The sequence below is a fragment of the Lepus europaeus genome, chromosome 5, assembly GCF_033115175.1.
Source record: "Lepus europaeus isolate LE1 chromosome 5, mLepTim1.pri, whole genome shotgun sequence".
NCBI lineage: Eukaryota > Metazoa > Chordata > Mammalia > Lagomorpha > Leporidae > Lepus > Lepus europaeus.
In genome coordinates, this window is record NC_084831.1 from 28,840,836 (window position 1) to 28,861,217 (window position 20,382).

Here is a 20,382-nt window from a genome sequence, read left to right on the forward strand (position 1 = left end):
CATTGCTCGGGCTGCGGTGCGAGCCAGCGATTTCCATAAATTCTATTATGCTCTTTAGCCAGCTTTACATTTGCACCTCCTCGTGTACAACATCGATCTTGGATGCGCTCAAACGAGCCCCCGCCTCGAAGCCACGGGAGTGGGGAGCTCCTGTGAGATTCCTGGAGACGGGCAGATGCAGTTGGGACCCACCCAGAGGCAGAAACGCCAGAAAGGCCCAGCCACCTTGGATGCAGATCCAGGTACTCCGAGTCCCCCCCAGAGAGGCAGGGGAGCTCAAGAGGGACCCCCAACACACACATCCAACCCCACGCCAGTTCCATGCATGCTATCGTTAAAAACTCTGGGGTCCAAATGCTGGGTTCAACCACCATCAGCCATGTGACCGCAGGTATGTTGTTGCACCGCTCTGCCTCAGTTTCCACAGCGATGCAATGGAGTGATTTACAGGACCCACCTGACCCTGCAGAACATCGAGAACTGTGCTTGTACAAAGGAGCCCGGAGCACACGGTCGCTGCTGCTCCTTGTCAGTTGTCACCAACACAGAGCGGCAGGCAGAGGTTTGGGACAAGCCCCATCTTGCGGGTCAGGGGTCGGCTGGGATCCCTGCCGGCCACTGCCTGTTACTGCACGTGGCCTGTTAGCGTCTAGTCATGCCCATGGCTCTACATGTATGACCTTGGCTGCAAGTGCGCTGCAGCTGGGGAGCGCACAGGGGTGCCCACAAAGCCTCCCACTCTTTCCGCCTGCACCTGCATGGAGGGAGCTCTGCTGACTCCGTTCCCCGTGGGCTCTTTCCCGGGGCCTGAGCAGGAGCTCTGCAAGGCACACTCACCCTGTTCACGACCTGCAACTCACAGAGCAGCCCTGGGAGGCGGGCCTGGCGAGTGCCACGACTCCCCTTTTACAGGTGAGGAGCTTGGCCTGGGGCAGCATGAATCACCCCAGCTCACAGAGCCCATGAACTAGAACTCGGGATCCCAGGGCCCCACCCCATTTCCCTCCTCCATAGACTAGGACAGTGACCCCATACACAGTTAAACACCCAAACCTTTTGTGTCTGAGAGAAGAACAAACCCCACATGTCTGCTCATCTTGAGACCTAAGGCTTGGCTTGGGGACCACCTGGGAGCTCGCACAGGCAGACTGGGCCAGAGGACACTGTGTGTCCAGAGAACAGGTGAGCGGCAGCAGGAGGTCTGAGGACGGACAGCAAGCTGCCTTTGTCCTGGCTTTGCCACACGAGGCTCCTAGCCACACGGGGGCTGGGCTCCCCTGCAGATTCTGAGCACGGCTCCCCCGTCCCTCTCCCCCTGAATGCCCCCCAGTGCCCAGGTGGACACTCACAGTTCAACCACAAGTTCGTGGGCTCAGAGATCCCTGGAGGTTTATCTACTGCTCCAAACTAAAAACCCTGGGGAATCTCCAAGCACTCGGGCAGCTCCAGGGTTAGTGGACGGTGGGAGTGCGAACTCGGGCAGAGAGGCAGTCGCTTGGAGGGCTCTGGGAAGCTGTCAGACAGAAGAGGTTAGGGTGTGGGCTTTGCACACATGCTCTAACCCCTCGGCTCCACAGGCAGTGAGGCACCTGTGCAGGTGCAGCACAGGATGTCAGCATCGAGTCACGGTCAAGTGCAATAGGTTCGCGCTCACCTCCTTCGCTGCTTCCAGCCTTGGGCCTCTGCTGGATGAGGGCTGGCGCGTGGCCGGGCAGGCCCCACAGAAAGCCCATGCAGAGAGCGCTCCCCCTTCCCTGTAGGAGCTCATTGAGTTTGTGCATCACAGTTCCGCCAGGTGCACATCCTCACTGCCCCCTTTTATAGATGTGGACATGGAGGCTCAAACAGGACCTGAGACCAGCAGGTTCCGCACACTGGCAGGGCAGGACAGCTTCTCTCACTGCAGTAGCAGAGCTGAAGGGCCCCGGGGTCACGGCACCCCAAGGTGGAGTGCAGAGGGCTTATATGGAGCCCTGGCTGCTGGGGACCAAGGGGCCGAGGCAGAGATTAAAGGATGCATCCGAGAAGGTGCACACCACTGCTTGTGACTTCAAGGGGAGTCTCTGCTTCCCTCAGGCTGGCTCCCCAGTCCCTCAGCCTCCCCTCCTCCTCCAAGGCTCCCACACCCTCGGGCTATCTCCTGGCCCCCAGGGGAAATCACAGCAGGTGCCTTCAAACCTGCTCTGGAGGGAAGTCTTCCTCCCTGTCAGAAGAGAGAGATTAAATGCCAGCAGGTGCACCTGTCTGGGGGTGGGTGGGCAGGGCCAGGGCAGGAAGCCGCTGGCAGCTCCTCCCCGTGACATTTCCCTGCCCAGCCGGCCCTCCAGCCGCGGCTCAAGACTCGCTAAATGAAAGATGCTTCACACGCACTGAACTCCGGCCTGGTATTTTCCAGCTCCTCTCGGAAATGCCAAGTCTTTAAAATGATTTACTGTCATGCAGTCAGATGGGGAGCCAGGCAACTTGGAAAGGGACTGAGCGAGGAGTGTGTGTGGGGCTCGGGCAGGGCACCGGCTGGGGACCCTGGGCAAGCCACGTGGCCAAGCTGGGCTTCGGGTGCCACAGCTCTAAAAGGCACACAGGAGGAATGTTCTGGAAAGGGCTCTGTGAAGAGGGGTGAGTGGTGAGGGTCACTCATTGGGCCTGGGAGCAGGGCCCCCAACCTGGACTGCTCAGCCCTGGGAGGCTGGGATCCAGGGCTGAGACTCAAGCATGCCAAGAGGTTAGGGCAGAGTGGGGCAGCCCCCGCAGACCCTCTGGCTCTGACCAGGAGGCTGTCACGGTGCCCCAGGTGCCAGGGAAAGCAGCAGCCGTGCCCTCGCCGTGTGCCTGGTGCTGTCTTTGGTGCTTCCCAGGTCCCACTCCTCGTGGCGTCCTCCCAGCAGCCCTATGGGTGTTGCTGTTGTGGCCATTGAGTAGAGCAGGAGATCTGGGCACAGGGACTTGCCCAAGGTCATCAGTTCTCAAGTGGGGATGCTTCCAAGCCATTTCTGTCTGGCTCCCAAACCTCCCAGCTAAGCCAGAGGAGGGCGAGGGCAGGGAAGTGGCTTGGGCCACCGAGCCCCTCGAGAACTGAGCAGGGAGGTGCAGGGAGCTGGAGTCAGGGCCAGGCCCCCTGAGAGGCAGCTGATGGTCCCCAGGCAGGCCTGCCGGCACTGGCCACTGGGACCCCCAGTTCTACCGGCTGGACAGGGAGGGGCTGTCACAGAGGGACTGACTGGAGTCCCTTCTTGGAAAGGCCAAGGACTGAACGACCCCCTCATGAGGACAGGAGGAGGAGTCTGCCAGGTGAGGGACGTCCCCGCGGTTACTGCACAGAGCGGGGTGGCAGGGGAGGGGCAGAGCCGTGCTCTAAGGGCAGCAGGTGACCCCTCGGGCCTCTGCTCTATCTGTAGTCCTCCCATGCGAGGAGCTGTCGTTGACCTCTCTCTGAAGCAGTCACCGTGAACTTGGGACCCCAGGGGCCACTGCCTGGAGTTGGGGGTTGGCAAGTGGCTCTGTCGTTTGCTCCCACAGAGCTGCCTCCTCTACATGTGGGCTCCGCGTCTTACCAGGATGACCTGATGAGCACCTGTCTCCTCCCTAGGCTGTGAGTGTGTGTGTGGGGGGAGGGGGGAGGGGACACCGCCTCTGTTTTGGCCCCAGGGGCTGCCCAGGCACGGGTCAGTGCCTGGCATCCAGCAGCCCACAACAAACAGCTGTTGGACAAATGGAATGAAGCCCATGGCAGCCGCTTGGTCCCTGGTCCACCTTGCCTGCTGCAGAGATGAGCTCCCTTACCATTCTCGGTGGGGCCCTGGACATGGTCCCTCTGGCCCAGGGCAACCCTGGCTCCTAAGTCTTCCTGGGATCTGATTCTCCCTCCACGCAGGGCTGGGGGCTTTGCAGTTTTCCACTGTTTTCCCAACAACATTTGAGGCAAGCACCCGCCCCCCTTACTACTGCAAACCAAGGACCTACCAGGTGATCCCCTCACCCTAAGTCACACCAATACTTATGATGGAGCCAGGATGCAAGCTAGGCCTTGGCTCTCCCCATCTGTAAAATGGGAACGACACCGCCTGCAGTTAGTAAGGACACAGCAGGTGGAGAACCCTTTGCAATGAGCAGTCGCCACTGGATATTTCCAGGGTCCTCTCAGCACCAGGGCAGGTGTCACTCACGCTCTCTGGTTTCTCTGAAATCAGCCCACACATGGGTCCCGGGGGAACCCCGGCTGGGAAGATGGTCGGGGACCCGGACATGAAGAAACGTCCGTGGGCTGATGGTCACTTGCTAAGCGGCACTGATGCAGGAAGCACTCTCTGCACTCGTGGGCGGTAGGCAAGCTTCACACCCCATTCTACAGATGAGGAGACCGAGGCCTAGCGAGGGTCTCCTGCTTGCCCTAGAGCACTCAGCTGGGAAGTGGGGTCCCCCGAATGAGGGGACGCAGAGCCCTGCTGTGTCCTGAGGGCCACGCTGATGGTGACCGCCTCCTGAACACCTACTACGCGCCAAGGACTCACGCCCCACAGTCACCCATCACTGGATCTTAGCCAAGAGGCCGAGAAGCGATCCCACAGTCACCCGTCACCCTCATCCCATTGGGCCCATTTTCACAGAGGAGACTGAGGCTTGCAGACTCGAGGGGGCAGGCCAGAGTCCGTACAGACTGGAAGTCAGATCTGTCAGACACTCAGACCTAGACTGGGGACCGCTCAGTGGCTCTGAAGGCACCAGCAGCCCAGGAGCATGGCCCGAGGCTAGGGGAGGGGTGGTCCGCGGGGCTCTCACCTCCTTGATGAAGTTCATAAAGCGGCCGCCAAAGCGCCAGGCCTTGTGCCGATGGCACTGCAGGGAGTTCACGGTCATTTGAGGCGCTCTCTGGTAGCACACGGACACGATGTGGACGGCGTCATACAGCAGGGCCGCGTCCGTCTGCAGGGAGGGCCCGGACATCTCTGAGAGCAGTCTCCCAGCCCCCACCCTGAGGCCACGGCCCACCCCGCCACAGGCATTCTTGGTGTGGCTCCCTCTGCAGCCCACCCTCTTCCGGCCACGCCCTTTGCTCACTGCCCTCCCCACACCTGCTTCTTCTGGGCCTTTGCGCCTGCCCATCACAGCTGGCCCGAAGTCCTCTGTGCCTGACAAAGACACCTGGTCTTTGTCCCTCTGTCTCTGTAACCATTTGTTAGCATGCCTGCATTCCCTCCATGGGGTCTGACCTAGCTTTAGTGTCCCCAGTCCCTGGTCTGGGGTCTGCCTGAGACACGACAAGTCTTAAGACAAGTGGTGGGCGGGAGGAAAGAGGGAAGAGAAGGAGGGCGGAAGAAGAGGGAGGGAGGAAGGAGGGGGATCCAGCGGCCACCGTGCCTACCATCATCACCCCGTCCAACAGGCCCGACTCCACCCTGGGCGCCGCCTGCAGCCGCTCCATGGACCACTTCTCCACGATGGCCGAGACGTGCGGGTTGTCCACGTTCAGGATGCGGAAGCCGGTCAGGTTCACCCCCGAATAGCGGTAGGGCTCCAGGTCCAGGGCGTACAGGTCCTGGGGAGACAGGAGTGCGTGTGAAGCACTGTGGGGCTGCTGTACTCTCTCTGCTCGGGGGTGAGGTGGGGAGGGAGGTCCCTGGTGCCCGAGGCTGTCTGTGGACCCCCCCCGGGGAGTGGTGGGGACCCTCAAAGAAACCCTGGAGTAGGCGTCCACCGGGAGCTCAGACCCCATGTGGTACCTGGACGGCCTCAGTCTGCTTCTTCCTCTACAAAGTGGGGACCACGCCCCCCTGACGGCACCCAGGGAGAGGGCACCCGGGACGCCAGCCTCACCCATCCATGAAGCTTAGCAAGGCTCCCACAGAGCGCGGCAAGGGCACTTGAAGAAGCTGTTTGAGTGCAAAGAAATTTGAAATCCATGGGTAATTTTTTCATAACATGCATTTTCCCTAAAGTTTTTGGAGAGATCTAGTATTTGCGGACTTTAGCATTTTTGCACTAAAACAAACATTTTTTAAAAAAGTTTTATTTATTTATTTAAAAGGCAGAGTTACAGAGAGGCAGAGACAGAGAGAGAGGTCTTCTATCTGCTGGTTCACTCCCCAAATGGCCCCAATAGCCAGAGCTGGGCCGATCCAAAGCCAGGAGCCAGGAGATTTTTCCGGGTCTCCCACACAGGTGCAGGGTCCCAAGCACTTGGGCCATCCTCTGCTGCTTTCCCAGGCCATAGCAGAGAGCTGGATTGGAAGTTGAGCAGCCAGGACTAGAACCGATGCCCATATTGGATGCTGGTACCACAGATGGCAGCTTTACCCGCTACACCACAGCACTGATCCCAGAAATATCTTTTTTAAAAGATTTATTTATTTATTTGAAAGAGTTACACAGAGAGAAGTAGAGGCAGAGAGAGAGAGAGAGAGAGAGAGAGGTCTTCCATCCACTAGTTCACTCCTCAATTGGCCGCAACGGCCAGAGCTGTGCCAATCCGAAGCCAGGAGCCAGGAGCTTCTTCTGGGTCTCCCACATGGGTGCAGGGGCCCAAGGACTTGGGTCATCCTCTACTGCTTTCCCAGGCCATAGCAGAGAGATGGATCGGAAGTGGAGCAGCCAGGACTTGAACCGGCACACATATGGGATGCCGGCACTGCAGGCAGTGGCTTTACCCACTATGCCACAGCACCGGCCTCCAGAAATACCCTTTTTTTATTAAATATTTTATTTATTTATTTGAGAGGTAGAGTTACAGACAGTGAGAGGGAGAGACAGAGAGAAAGGTCTTCCTTCCGTTAAGACTTATTTTGTATGAAAGGCACAGTTACAGAGAGAGAGAGAGAGAGAGAGAGAGAGAGAGAGAGAGAATCTTCCATCTGCTGATGCATTCCCCAAATGGCCACAATGGCCAGGACTGGGCCTCCATCTTGGTTTCCCACATGGGTAGCAGGGGCCCAAGTACCTGGGCAATCCTCTGCTGTTTTCCAAGTTCATTAGCAGGGAGCTGGATCTGATGCGGAGCAGCCGGGACTTGAGCCAGCACCCATATGGGATGTCGGTGTCACAGGTGGTGGCTTTACCTGCTGATCCACAGTGCTGGCCCCTACACACTTATCTTCTATTCCATTTTCCATGAACTTTTCAAAGTACCCTCATATTTCCTCTCCCGGGGAGACCCACCTTGGGGAGATACAGGGCTCTGGACGGGGCAGCTGCAAGTCACCCAGAGGGAGGTATGGAAAAACCAGGCTTTTCAGTGTAGGATTCAAGGGGCATCAACTCCGTCTTCTCTGCCCTCACCCCCCATGCGCGGGGCCCTTCGCCCCCTGCCTGGAGGAGCAGCTGAACAGGGATCAGCCTGTCTGTCTGTCTGTGGGCCGGGTGACATCCTGGGGCAATGGGCAGGCCCTGCGGGCTGAGGGGGTTGGGCAGGGTAGGAGGCACAGAGAGCGGGGGTGGAGGGAGGAGCCAGGTTTCCCTAGGCTTAGAAGAGAGGGCAGCAGTGGTCATAAGATCAACACAGAGCTCTGTCCTGTTCAAAACAGCCCCAGACTTGGACATGAGGCCGCAGGGGTGCAGGATGCTCTTACCGGACGAGACATCACCACTTGGGCTACTGCTTCTCCAGGACGGTGCGCTTGGGCGTGGACCCTTACTGCCAGCTGCTGGTTTAAGGCCCAGGCCCTGGGTGAAGGTGCCCATTTGTGTCCAGCAGAAGTGGCCATCCCCAAGGTTGGGGCCTTGCTACCTTGCGGGACATTAACACATCCTGTCTTAGCCCACGCCCCATCCCCAATGCCCGTGAACAAACACTTGGCTGCGCAAACGTTCTGTGAGCCAGCGTTCCCAGCCCCCCTCCTCACCTCCCGGGCCCTCGGGGGTTGAATACATCCCTGATACAGGCTCGTGCCCTATTAGCATGAGACTCACGTTCCTGACCTTTGAAATATATACTTTGACAATCTAGGCGGGCCCGGTGGGGAAACTGAGTGTCTTTTGTCTGTGCGGTACCATACCCTGCCCTAGCTCAGCTGCCTTCCACCCTGGCCCCCAGCCCATCCCCCCAATCTGTCGTTCCACCCCATGCTGGGAGAGGTGTGGGGCGCACACTTGGACTGCACTTGTCTCTCTGAGGCTGCCACCATTGTGAGCGACAATGTGCCTGCTTCGGTTCCCTCCATGTTGGCTTGGGGAAAGGGGACACGTGACAAAAGCGAGCCCTTCTCAGTGTGCCGCCGTTCCCTGGTCCCTGAGATGCTTCTGGTCGGTGCTGAGCTCTTCTTGCTCCTCCTACACTCCCCAAACGCTGCCTTCTGGAAGGCTCTGTAGGGGGCTGGCGCAGACTTCAGCCCAGGTCAAAGAGCCTAGTCCCAAATTTGTCATAGAGTCCTGATTGGAAGCCAGGACTTGGGGAGGCGGGAGAGGCTGGCTGAGAGCCGGAGGCAGGGGCTTCAGCAGAGGCAGGGTTCTGGCTGAGATGGGGCAGAGGGGTGTGGGGGGTGGGCCCTGTGCTCAGCCTGCCCGTGAGGAAGCGGTTTAACCTCCCAGCCCCCTGTGCTGCAGGCACTTAGCGGTATTCTCTTTCTATAAATGAGAACAGTGTCCTGCTTAAGGTCACACAATTGTAAACAGCAGAGCTGAATTTGCACCCATGTGTGGGCATTTCTTCGCCACGCTCAGCGACATTACATGGGCAGCCTCGTGGTGGCCCGGGCGGCAGGATTTACACCACGGAACTGGGCAGGGGTTGTGTGTGCCCCCTTTCGGAGAGCTGGCTGTCAGACAGCTACTGAGACTTCCTGTCCTGTTCAACCCCCGCTTCCCCCTCCCCATGCTCTACAGCCCTGGGATTACCAAATGCAAGGAGCGCATCGCATTTATCTTTGGAGATGTTTAATCTATTTATTTAAGCGGGAGAGAGGGACAGGCAGACAAAGGGAGAGAGATTTCCCATCTACTGATTCACTCCTCAAATGTCCACAGCAGCCTAGGCTGGGCCAGGACAGCAGGTGGGAGCCAGGAACTCAACCCAGACCCGTGGCAGGGCCTCGGCTACTTGAGCCATCACCTGCAGCCTCTCAGGGTGTGCATCAGCTTCAGAAGGGGGCCAGAGCAGGTGTCAGACCCAGGTGCTCCGGTGCGGGGCACGGGCGAACCCCTGGAGCTCGGCATGTGTGTGTCCATGTGCACCACCTCTAGGTGGTCGGATTCAGACTGTGGTGGGGCCTGGTCGGGCTGGGCTTTGAGAAGACGCCAACCCAAGCTCTTCCTCGGGTTTGGGAAACACACGGAGGAGGGTCTGGGCTTGGGCCAGGACAGCAGCTGGAGTGGGAGGGGAGACATCCCCCACCACGTTCAAGCAGCACCTGCTCTCCTGTCTCCCTGCCACACGGCAGTGCTGATGGTGCCTCCCAGCCCCCCACCCCCGCAGAAGTTTGGCCCGAGAAAGAAACGGGCCAGCAGACAGCCCCCAGGCACATCTGGCAAGGATGAAGCCTTGAGTGTTTGACAAGTCTTCCTTTCTGCCTGGATGGTGACAGCTACTGGAGCCGCCCCCTGGGACCCTGCAGGGCTGCTGGAGAAAGCAGTGGATGGGCTGGGGTCCTTCTTTGCTGCAGGGAGCTAACATTTACCGAGTACCTGTAAACCTCTGCATGTGGTTCTCAGTGCCTTCTGGGTAGGAACCTTGCACTTCACAAGGGGGCCTTAGAGGAAGGGACTGAGTGGCTGACAGCTTAGGCCTTTTGCTCAAGGTTGCCCAGCGGGGCAGTGGTGCAGCCCAGCCCAGCTCCAGGGCCCCACCTCCCCCAGGATGATGCATGCCCCTCCCACTGCAGGCTCTGCCTGCCCAGCCCCCTCCTGCCCCGGACAGTGCACGCTCCCTCACATGGCCATCAGAAGGGCAGTGCTGAAGTACAAACCCAACCCTGTCATTTCCTTGCTTAAAATAGTCAAATGCTTCCTAAAGCCTTCTAAGGATAAAGGGCAAGTTCCTTAGCAAGGTTTAGCAAGCTCTCTGCCCTTCTAGCCTCCCTTTCCCTCCCCATTGCCTTCTCTCGCTCTCTTTTTTTTTTTCTCCTCCAGGAAAGCCACATGCACCCCTGTGTCCAGTCACCTTGTGTGCGTTCTATCCCCTGGACGCAATGCCTGATTCTCAACACCTCTTAAATAGGCTTTTCTCTAAGATTCAGTCAAATATCACCTCCTCCAGGAAGCCTCCCCGACTAATTCTCCACCCATGCACAACAAGGTAAGTCAAAGGTACTTCTGTTCTCATCTTGGGGCCTCTGGGTATTTGTTTTACTGGAAATGGCTTCTGGGTCTGGGTCTGTCTCCCCACTGAGTCCCTGAGCCAAAGACTCCTGTCACCTGCGGTGAGCAGAAGGCCCATCCAGCAGTAGCTACAGGCTGGGGCATCGACCCAGTGCTGGGAGAAACCTGGGACACAGCATGGCACCTCCTCCTCCCAGGGGGAGCCTTCCATGGGGCTGGGGGCTAGGAATGACTCAGACAACTGCTTGGGGTGGATGCATGAGACCCACAAGGAGACGGCACCAGGAACAAGCAACTCAGCAGGGCCTGGGGACCTGCAAGGATTTTGTATTGCAAGGTCTTGAACGCAAGTCTGGGCTGGAGCCGAACTGCTGGAGCCCTGGCAAAGCTGAGCTCTGCCTCCAGGGGGCGCTCTCCTCACCCTTCCTGGCATGGGGCTCTGCCTCGTCACCAATTCATTGTTGTCTGCGTCTAAGACTTGAAAGGTGCCATAGTATTAGCTTGCCTGGGGCCTCCATGACCCGGCAAGGACAGGAGCCCAACCTGACAGTGTGAAGGCAGCACCCACGGCTTGCGTAGGGGCTGGGGTGCCAGCAAGACCAGTCCTCCCGGCCTTGGGCTACTGCTCTTGGCCTGCTGAGCCTCCCCCAGCAGCTCAGTCACAGCCTGGGTGGGGGCGGGGGGAGTATGCTAGGGTGCCGATGCTGGGGGTCACCTTCCTCCCTGTCACTCCTGAGCCTGGGCTTAGCTGCACCGTGTTGCAGGGCTGTGGCCCAGGGTGCCCCATCCCCATGACATGATGGCAGTCACGACATGGGGTGGGGTGGGGCTGGTGGGGCAGCTGATGAAGAACCCTCTTTGTCCAGCTCCATTTTTTTTTTTGTCCAAACTGCTCTGGGCCAAGACCCCAAGTGCTGTACACAGTGAACTGTGGGCAACCTTACTGCTTGGCAAAAAGTTGCGTTCTGGTTGCCAAATGTTGACACACTGAATTCAGTATCGACGAGGGACCTTTTAGAAACATTCAGCATAACATAATAGACTAATTCATTAGCACCCCACGGGTCTGAATGGGTAGAAGCCGAAGCTCGGAAAACATCGCCTTAAGGAATGACAGATGAAAATATCTTTCCCATGATATAACTGTTATTGCCAGGAAGTGGCATTAATTGTGATTGCTTATCTATTAATTTATTATAATTCTTTTCTCACCTCCAGGCTTTTACCTACACATGCCATGTACCAGGGGCTCAGCCGGGGTTGATGAATGCGGGGTTATCTGGGAAGGGCTCAGGGCTGGCTGTAACAGATAATGGCAGCTGGGGTAATTAAAATGTCTTCTGCACGGGAGACACAAGTTTGGAGAACCAGTTAGAGGCCAAGAGCTGATGACGTGGGTTTCCTAAAGGGAAGGGCACACATGCCAAATGCCACTGCTGTCCCTGGGACAACCCCGGCTGACCAATGGGTACAAAGAAGTAGAGTCACGAGGTGGAGCCTGGAGCCAGCAGGACTGGAAGCTGGAAGGAGGCTGTAGGTTGGGAAAGAGGATTCGGCTGCAGGTGGGGGCAGCCAGCAGACGTCCTGACGTGTGGGGAGCCCCTCCGCATTCCACCGCAGGACTGTGCGGCCCTGGAGGGGCTCTCCTCTCCTGACCTTGTGCAGGGGCGTGGGGAGGAAGGGCAGCGCACCGGCACAGCCACGGACTTGGGAGCCAAGGCCTCTGCCCTGACCTGTGCACAAGGGCACGCAACTTCCCAGATGCCCAATGTCCCCATCAGTGGGCGGGGCGCGAGGACTCTGCCCTGCCGGCCTCAGCTGGGCGAGCAGGAGCCAGCCGAGGCACAGAGGGCTTTGAGCCTGGAAGGCGTGGGTGCTGCTGGGATCTGTCGGGGCTCGGATTGCCCCTTTAGCGTCAGTGGCCATGCCCGGCCAGTGTGGAATGGGAACCGGTCAGAGGTGAATTTCCAGCCTGACAGGTGTCAGCAGCAGGAATCGGAGCGGGACAGCACCTGGTGGGGAAGCTGCGTGCTCCTCCCCTTGCTGGCCGAGCGACCTCTCCGAGCCGCAGTTTCCACTTTTCTGTTCACCTGGGATAGTCCTGCTGCCCTGCAGTTGTGCCGTGCTTTGGGTGGGGTGGACAGGGTCTTTGGAGCACACAAACTTAAGCACGATCAGTTTGTTTTTTAAACACTTAACACAGCAACAAGTGCCAAGCACTGGTTGCACGCCTTACTGATGTCCCTGCCTTGACTAGTTAGCCCAGCCATTCTATAAACAGTGCTGTGACTGTCACCCTGCTACAGAGGGAGAGGGGGCACAGAGAGGTTAAGAACTGGCCCGAGCCCCAAGTCTAGCTCTGACTGGGCTCAGCTGACTATGGCTATGATGATGCACTGGTAATTCCACTCGTTATTTTCCACTTGACATTGTACTGCATTCACTCGCCCATTCATTCATCCACGCATGAAGGCATGAATGAACATCGGTGGGGTACCGGGCGCTGGAGGCAGAGAGGTTAACTGGGGGCACGGTCCTCGGTCCTTACACACACGAAGGAAGCCGGATGGCTCATGAGCTTTGGGTGGGATTCTTCTTTGTGTCCCCCTCCCACTCAGTGCCTAGTTCAGGGTCAGGAACCCACAGGGCATTTGTATAAAGAATCTTCAAACAGTTCACGGAGCAGCAGGAATGTGAGTTGGAATCCCAGCCACTCTGCTTCCAATCCAGCTTCCTGCTAATGTGCTTGGGAAAGTGGCAGATGGTGGCCCAAGTACTTGGGTCCTTGTCGCCCACATGGGAGACTCTGATGAAGCTCCTGGCTCCTGGATTGAGCCTGGCCCAGCCCTGGACATTGCAGCCATTTAGGGAATGAACCAGCAGATGGAAGATCTCCCTGCCTTTCAACTAATTAAATAAATATTTTTTAAATTTGTGGAAAACGCATATTGTGAAAAAAACTACCCATGGACTGAAGGAGGTGGGCCTGCGTGGTGAGATTCGAGGAGAATGTGCTGAGCGACTGAGGCAGGGCCGGCTGAACCCTCTGCACCCAGAAGCCAGCATCGCACCGTAGGAGCCCAGGGTGGGACGGGGAGGGCTGCCACAGTGGGGACAGAACTTTGGGCTCCTGGCCTGTGTCCTGTTCCATTTCCCCCAGTCTTATTGTTCCTTGGTCTTGCTCCAGCCCTGGACAGAGGAGGAAGAGGAGGGTGCTGCTGGCCTGCCCCTGAGCCTCTGATGACTTTCAGGGACACCACAAGGCACCGAGAAGCCAGCGTGGGTGGGCAGAAACCTGCAGGGACCTGGGAAAAGGTGCCAGGTGTCAGCTACCAGGCTCGGGGAGCCCCCTCTCCCCAGCGTGGTTCCAGGTCTGGGCCCCGGATCAGGAGAGCATGCAGGGCAGCCCCTGAGCTCCCCATGGGCCAAGGATGCAGCAGGTGGGGGCCTGGGGTAACAGCAGGGAGGAGCTGATAACCGCTAAGCGATCCGCTCATGGTGGGAGTGGGAATCCTTGGTTGTAACTTTTGCCAGAGTCCAGGGTGCTAAGGCCCCTACCCTGGCCAACTTGGAGCTCTCAACATAATGTGGAGTTGAAGGAGGTGCATGGTGGCTCTCACGTCCCGGAGCAAGCCTCTGGGCCTTTGCTTATGCTGTTCCCTCTGCATGGAGCACTTGTCCTCTCCCTCCCTTGCTGAACTTCTACTGACCCTCAAGGCCCAGTACAACCATCAAACTTCCTACCCACCACCAGGCCCTGGCCCCCTAGAGCCAGAGGTGCAGTGTCCCAGGCCTCTCACTCAGCCTGTGATGGCACAAGTCTTCTGAAGGGGAGCCAGAGGCAGGGATGGAGACATGGGGACGAAGGCCACAGTCCTAGCCCCCATGGAGACGCTCGGTTCAGCACAGGTGCTGGGGGAGAAAGGGTTTACTGGGTGCCGGGCGGAGGAATGAACGCAGTCAGGGGCCTGCAGGGCTGCAGCAGCAGGGCCTCGCCAGACTGCAGCAGGATCCTTGGTTCCAGCGGGGGGATGGTTAGCAGTGCTGTCCCTCGCTCCCAGCCTGGGGTCCACCCAGGGCCCCAGCGAGGTCTGAGGGCGCCTGGCTCCGAGGCAGGGTGGCTCGGCGTCAATGCCCCTCTGGCACAGGGAGCTCTTTGTTCTGCTGAGCTCAGACCACAACTCATTATCCTAATGGGTTTAAATGGCCCTAAATGTTCTCAGAGTCTGGACAGAACCCATCTGGAGGCTGCAGGTGGGCTGGCCTGGCTGATAGCGAGGGGGTAGACTTCAGCGTGCATGTTGCAGGCATCAAAGTGGCACATCCTGTTGCTGTGTGAGGCCTGGGGCTGGCCTGGGGACACGGGGACTAGGCACAGAGGATCATGGCAGTGATGGCAGCTGATACTCCCTCGGCAGTGCATGTACCAGGCACTGCTCTCAACATTTTACCCTACTGGTTCATTCGGTTCTTCCAAAAGCCCTAGGAGGAAAAGGCCCAGTTTGCAGAGGAAGAAACTGAGGCAGCGAGGTTGAATGACTCTGCCCGGATCCCATGGCCAGGAAGCAGCCTGATTTCCACACTGAGCTCAATCCTCACATGGCATGGCTTCTCCAAAGTGGGCAGGGGGCAAAGTCACCTGTGCACCCTTCTTGGGAGCCATGGCTGCTGTCTTGGGAAGCGAGGCCAGCCTGGGTCCCCTGAGGCTGCAGCGAGTGTCCCCAATGGGCTGGCCCCGGCCTCCTCGGGGACACTCCCACCCTGCCCCAGCCCCGGGGCCAGGCCGTGGAGGTACCTTACCAGAGTGGTGAAGATGAAGTGGTAGTACTCGGTCATCATGCCCATGGCCATGGCCTGCGGGGAAGCAGAGTGTCAGCAGCCCTCCGGGACACCCCGCAGCCTCTCCGCACCACTGAGGGTCCTGGGGGGGTGCTGTCTGAGACCCACCCCCTCTGAAGTGACACCGACTGGCTGGTAGACAAGCAGTGCATTTCATACTGCAGCGTGCAGCAAATCGAGAACCACAGACAAACAGGCAGGGCTGGGGGCCACGCTCTCCAAGACTCTAATTCTGCAGAGCCTGGCGGGGTCCTGTCCTTTGCCAAGCATCCCTGGGTCTGCATAGAGAAATGCTGACCGATGCATCAACTACCGCTCTTCTCAGGGCCCTGGACTCCACTCGGCTGAGCTCACCGCACTGGCTCCAGACAGCCCCCCTCCCCCCAAGGAAGCCCAGCCAGACCCAGGGAGGGACGGGGGCTCCATCCTGGCGCTGATCTTCCCTGAAAGACTCAGCCAGCCAGCCCTGCTGCCTGGGTCCGTCTGACCACAGAGCAGGCTACATGGCCGCTGTGGGGGAGATTATGACTTTATATCATTGTGAAGTCTATGTTACGTACACTTTGCGTGCTTGATTAGAGGCCTGCCGTCTGTAGCAGTAATGACTCCCGTGCCCTTTCTACAGAGCTCTGCAACATACGTGGCCCACAGACCGCCCCGGGGAAATGTCACCAGGTCAAGCAAGCTTTGAAAGTGCTGTGCACTGTCCTGCAGCCTGGAGACACGCAGCCCCCGCGGCACCTGCCAGGTCCCAGAAGGCCTTGAGCGCTGGCCTGGCCCTCGCTTCACTCCAACCTGGGCTGGGAGGAGCAGCCGCCCCCTTTGAATTCCACAAGATTTCAAGTCGCTCAGACCTAGGGCAACGCTGGCCTCCTGGCTGGAGGGCCTTGGGCCCGTGGTCTTTCCCTTGAGCCTCAGTTCGCTGGCACACCAGAGTTGCGCTGGTCACCACGGCCATGTTGAATAAGCCAGGAAGAGACGGGGAGCTCTGGGTGCAGCGGGTGCTGCATGCCCAGTGCCAGGCGCGTATGGGGGCCTGGCTTTGCTTATCTAGCTGTAGCCTGCATGTGCGGAGCTACACAAGGCGGGGTTAATAACTCCATCCACAGAGGAGGGGCTCTGGCCCCCCAGACACCCCTCGAGATGCTTTCAGGAGTGCAGCCCCCTCCAGGACCCAGAGCCATTCTCCTCCCCCCACTGCAGTGGCTGGAGGAAACTGGAGGACCCTTCCTGTAATAGGAGAGCGACACCCAATGCCGGGCTGCAGGGCATGAGTCACTGCACGAGGCCTCAAGGCATTCTTGGGGTTGCTGTCCGGCAGCCAAGCCCTCCCTGTGTTTCCCGAAGCTCTGCTCCTGTGTGGCAACCCTGGCGCGCCCCTGCATGAACTGGAGCAGAAGCCAGCGTTTACCCAGCCCTCCGCGCCCAGGCCGGGCTGGGGCACATGGCGCATGCTCACCCCAGCTCCGAGTGTGAAGACCACTGTGTCCAATCTGCTGCTGGTGACCTTGTGGTTCAGGGGAGGAGAGGGACATCCAAGGTCATACAGCCAGAAAGGGTGGAGCGAGGGAGTCAGACAGACCTGGCCACCATCTCTTCTCTATCAGGGTACTCCAAAAAGCTCGTGGAAACATGGAATTATAAAAGACCTATCTTGGTGCAAAAAAATTGGAGACCTATGGTCTTTTCCTAATCTGCATTTTCCATGAACGTTTGGGAGGCCCTGCGCAGCCGGGATAGGAGAGCGGGGGCGTGGCAGGCAGCCCCAGCTCTCGATGGCGGCGACACGACACGCACCTGCTTGAGGATCTGCACCGCCATGGTGTGGCTGCAGTCGAAGATGATGCGGAACTCCCGGCCACGCTTCATCTCCTTGAGCAGGGGCCGCGAGTCGTCGGAGTCGATGGGGAGCTGGCGGATCTTCAGGCGGATGTTGTATCTCGATGGGGCCATGATGAGCTCCTGCAGCCGGATGAGCCCTGAGGAGCCCGGGACACAAGAGACACAGAGGGGGCGTGTACTCAGACTCGCGTACACACGGGTCTGACGCACAGGGACACTGATATGTGACCCACAAAGACATGTGCATGAGCACACGGAGGTACACGTGTGTGCACACACTGGGACCTGCCTGCGTGTGCACACAGATTTGAGGGCAGCTGTGGACACACACAGACACATGGTTCCATGCACGTGCCTGTTGATAGGGCTTCGAAACACATGTGTATATGAAGATAAAGGCCTGTTATGTTCACATGGACACTCACACATATATAGACAGATTCGGAAGGAAGCCAAGGTAGCAATTCCCACTGGCCATAGCCACCTGCTCCTCCCTAACCCAGAAAGGGGGAGAGACTTACAGAGCCTGAGCCAGAGGCCGCCAGTCTTCCTTCCCCAGCCCCAACACTGAGATGCGGGACGTAATTTCCCTAAACATCTCCAGCAAACCTGTTTCCAGGATGTGGGCACAAAAGGCAGCTCCCTTCTACCCCAAGCCAGGCTCACTTGGTAACCCCCACCCATTCTTCCCGTTCTGCGATCACCTCCCCCCTGAAGCCCTCCCTCTTGCTGTGTTCAGAAAAGACCCTCCTCCAAAGGCAAACAGTCCCTCATCCCCAGCTCAGTAGCCTGCTTCCTCAACATTGGCCTCCCCTCCCGCCCCTCGTCCTGCTGTGAGCACCTTGACCCCGGGGCTGGCTCCCCACAGCTCCGCGCATGGTGCCTGGCACTTGGCTGGAACTTCGCAAGAATTACCATAATTGGATTGACTGAGAGTGTGTTTTCCTCCCCACACTGAAAAATCCATCCTCCACCTTGGCATTTTGTAAAACCACTTCATCTGGGGACTTCCAGGGAAAACTGAATGTCACTTCCTGGAGACAAATGGCTTGCTTAGGTCTAATTAAGTTCCTTTCTGTCCCTATTTCGAGGTCCATTCTTGCTGATTCTTCTGCTTGCTGCTCCCCATGCCCTGGCAGGAGGGGCTGAGCCAGCACAGAGCCAGGTCCCCACAGGCCCTGCCCTCCCCGGCCTGGCTCCCAGCCGCACTCGGAGCGCAGTGTCTGCATCCCAGCTCCCTTCTTCTCACAGCCCCGTTCTGCCCCCAACCCCATCAGCCACACCTGGGTTTTCCTTTGAGGAGCAAACCCCTCCTTCCACCTCAGTCTGTGACTCAGGGGGATCTACCCCTAGCTCTAGTCTTTGCCATGGGTATCAGGAACCCCCGCCCACAGGTCAGCCTCCAAGCCAGGAGCATGGGTTGGAAGAAGGCTCTGGAGGCCTGGAGGGGTCTGGATCAAGCAGGTGTCCCAGCGCCTCCTAACACCACATTCGGTGGGGACGGTAGGGACGAGGACAAGAACAGCAAGGGACCTTAGCAAAGGAAGGGGAGGCCACCAGCTATGCCCAAGCCTACAGCCAGGCCTGGCTCCTCCCTGTGCATCCAGAAACTTTTGCTTTGGCCCACTGAGGCTGCCCTTTCACGCCTGTTACCCCGCATGGCCCGGAGGGCACAGCCCCCTGCCCCCTGCTTGGTCTTCACGCTCCTGCGCGACATCAGCGGGCGCGTGGACCTCGGGGGCCCGGGACACGAGGCCAGGGACAGGCTGGATGCCAGAGCAGAGGCCACCAGGGCCTTCTTGTCATCCAAGCACATCGGCCCGTGTAATGCTCGGTGACCCACATTCCCCAGCAGCACGTGTCAGACCTCCTTCCCATCAGTGTATTCCCCGAGGAGGCCCTGCCCGCCACAGGACTCTGCTGCCCCGAGACGCGCCGTCCTTCCCGGCTGCTTCCCGAATCCGTCTCTCTCAAAATATCCGCAGTGAATCACGGCTGCCGGAATCGCACTTTTCACTTACGAAGCACTTCTGCATTCATTACCCTATTTAAGCTTCTCCCGATCCTAGAAGGCAGGCAGGGCAGAGATTTCTACCCCGGGCATAAGGATAAAGAACCCAAGGCCCACTGCATGCTGGCTATGGGATCAAACGACAGAGGGGACCTTTTGCTTCGAGGCTGGGGACCTTCTCTGACTCCCTTCTTTCCTTTGCCCTGGACACCGGTTAGTCTTTGTGCATAGATTCAGTTAGGTGGTGGAGGCACAGCAAAGCTGATGGTACATGTATCCTTGGTCTCAACAGTCTCTCTCCAGGCGGGTAGAGTACAAGGACAAGTCCAGTCCTTTCCTCTCCCCTGTATCTACACCCTTGGCCTTGTAACTTTGCACTGCCCACCCCTGGGCTGACCCGTGTGGCTTGCTTTGGCCAGCGGGGTGTGAGCAGGCACGGCCCAGGCAGACACCTGGAAAGGCATCGCAAACTGAGTTGTTCTCTTGCATTTCGGCCACTGTGGCGAGCCTGATGGAGGAGAGGCAGGTGGGGGGGGGCGGACAGCGGGGCTATGCCTGTCACCCCAGTCAAGGACAGCCTTGACCAACCAATAGGTGGGGGAGGGATCCAGCTGAGGCCAGAACATATTCTGCCTGTCCAAGCTTAGTAAGTCCCCAACCTTATCATGAGCTCAGCACACGTTTAGGATTTTGAGTCACCGAGTTTTGTGGGTGGTTTGCTACGTGGCAATATTGTTTGTTCAAAGAACTGTGATTCTGTGTGGCTGGCAGTGTGCCTGTCGCCAGAGATAATCCCTGGTTGGCAAGAGCCAATCGACGGCAAGCCCGTTCTCATACGATAGTGTCCAGAGCAGGAGGTGTGGGCCCAGTGAGCGGCACCAGGACTGCGTTCTAGAGGATTCTGACACGGGCTTTTCTCCCTGGGAAGAGGCCTGGGTCCCACTAAGAAAATCCCCTTTGGCTACTACCACCTTCCTTCCTGCTGGGGATGTCATCACGTGTGGCGGTGGGGCTTGCGATGGTGAGGAGCAAGCTGAGAGAGTGTGGCGGTCCTGGCCTGCAGCCCGACTCCGTGGAGCTGCTAAAGCAGCCCTGGACAGGCCCCCATACAGACTTCCTGTCGGCGGGGAGACTAAGCGGTTCCGCAAGTCAGTTTGAGTGTGGCTGCCTGTTATAGAACATCCTGACGGACACAGCTGCCGAAACCTGCTCTGCCCGCACGGGTTTGGTGACGCACACGGCGTCCTGCCCCTTGAAAGATGCAGATCCCGGGAGCACGCCTCTTGCTCCCCATCACTCATCACCAAGGTTATCTGAGGGATCCTCAGTGGGTGGAAAATGCAAATTATGAAAAAACTGCATAGATTTCAATTTTTTTGGCACTGAAGTCAACTTGTCTCGTAATTGCATTTTCCACCCACTTTCTTAAGCACCCTTGTGTTACTGCT

At 58.3% G+C, this 20,382-nt stretch overlaps 1 protein-coding gene across 1 annotated transcript in view; it reads right to left on the reverse strand.

Moving 5' to 3' along the window:
- Positions 1-20,382, reverse strand: part of GRIK3 (glutamate ionotropic receptor kainate type subunit 3) — a 225,202-nt gene that overhangs the window by 49,843 nt on the left and 154,977 nt on the right. Inside the window, exons 4-7 of the mRNA XM_062193266.1 lie at positions 16,879-17,060; positions 15,043-15,096; positions 5,360-5,533; positions 4,777-4,920 (exon numbers count right to left, since the gene is read on the reverse strand). Of these exons, the coding sequence (XP_062049250.1) occupies positions 4,777-4,920; positions 5,360-5,533; positions 15,043-15,096; positions 16,879-17,060 (554 nt within the window). The remainder of the gene's footprint in view (positions 1-4,776; positions 4,921-5,359; positions 5,534-15,042; positions 15,097-16,878; positions 17,061-20,382) is intronic.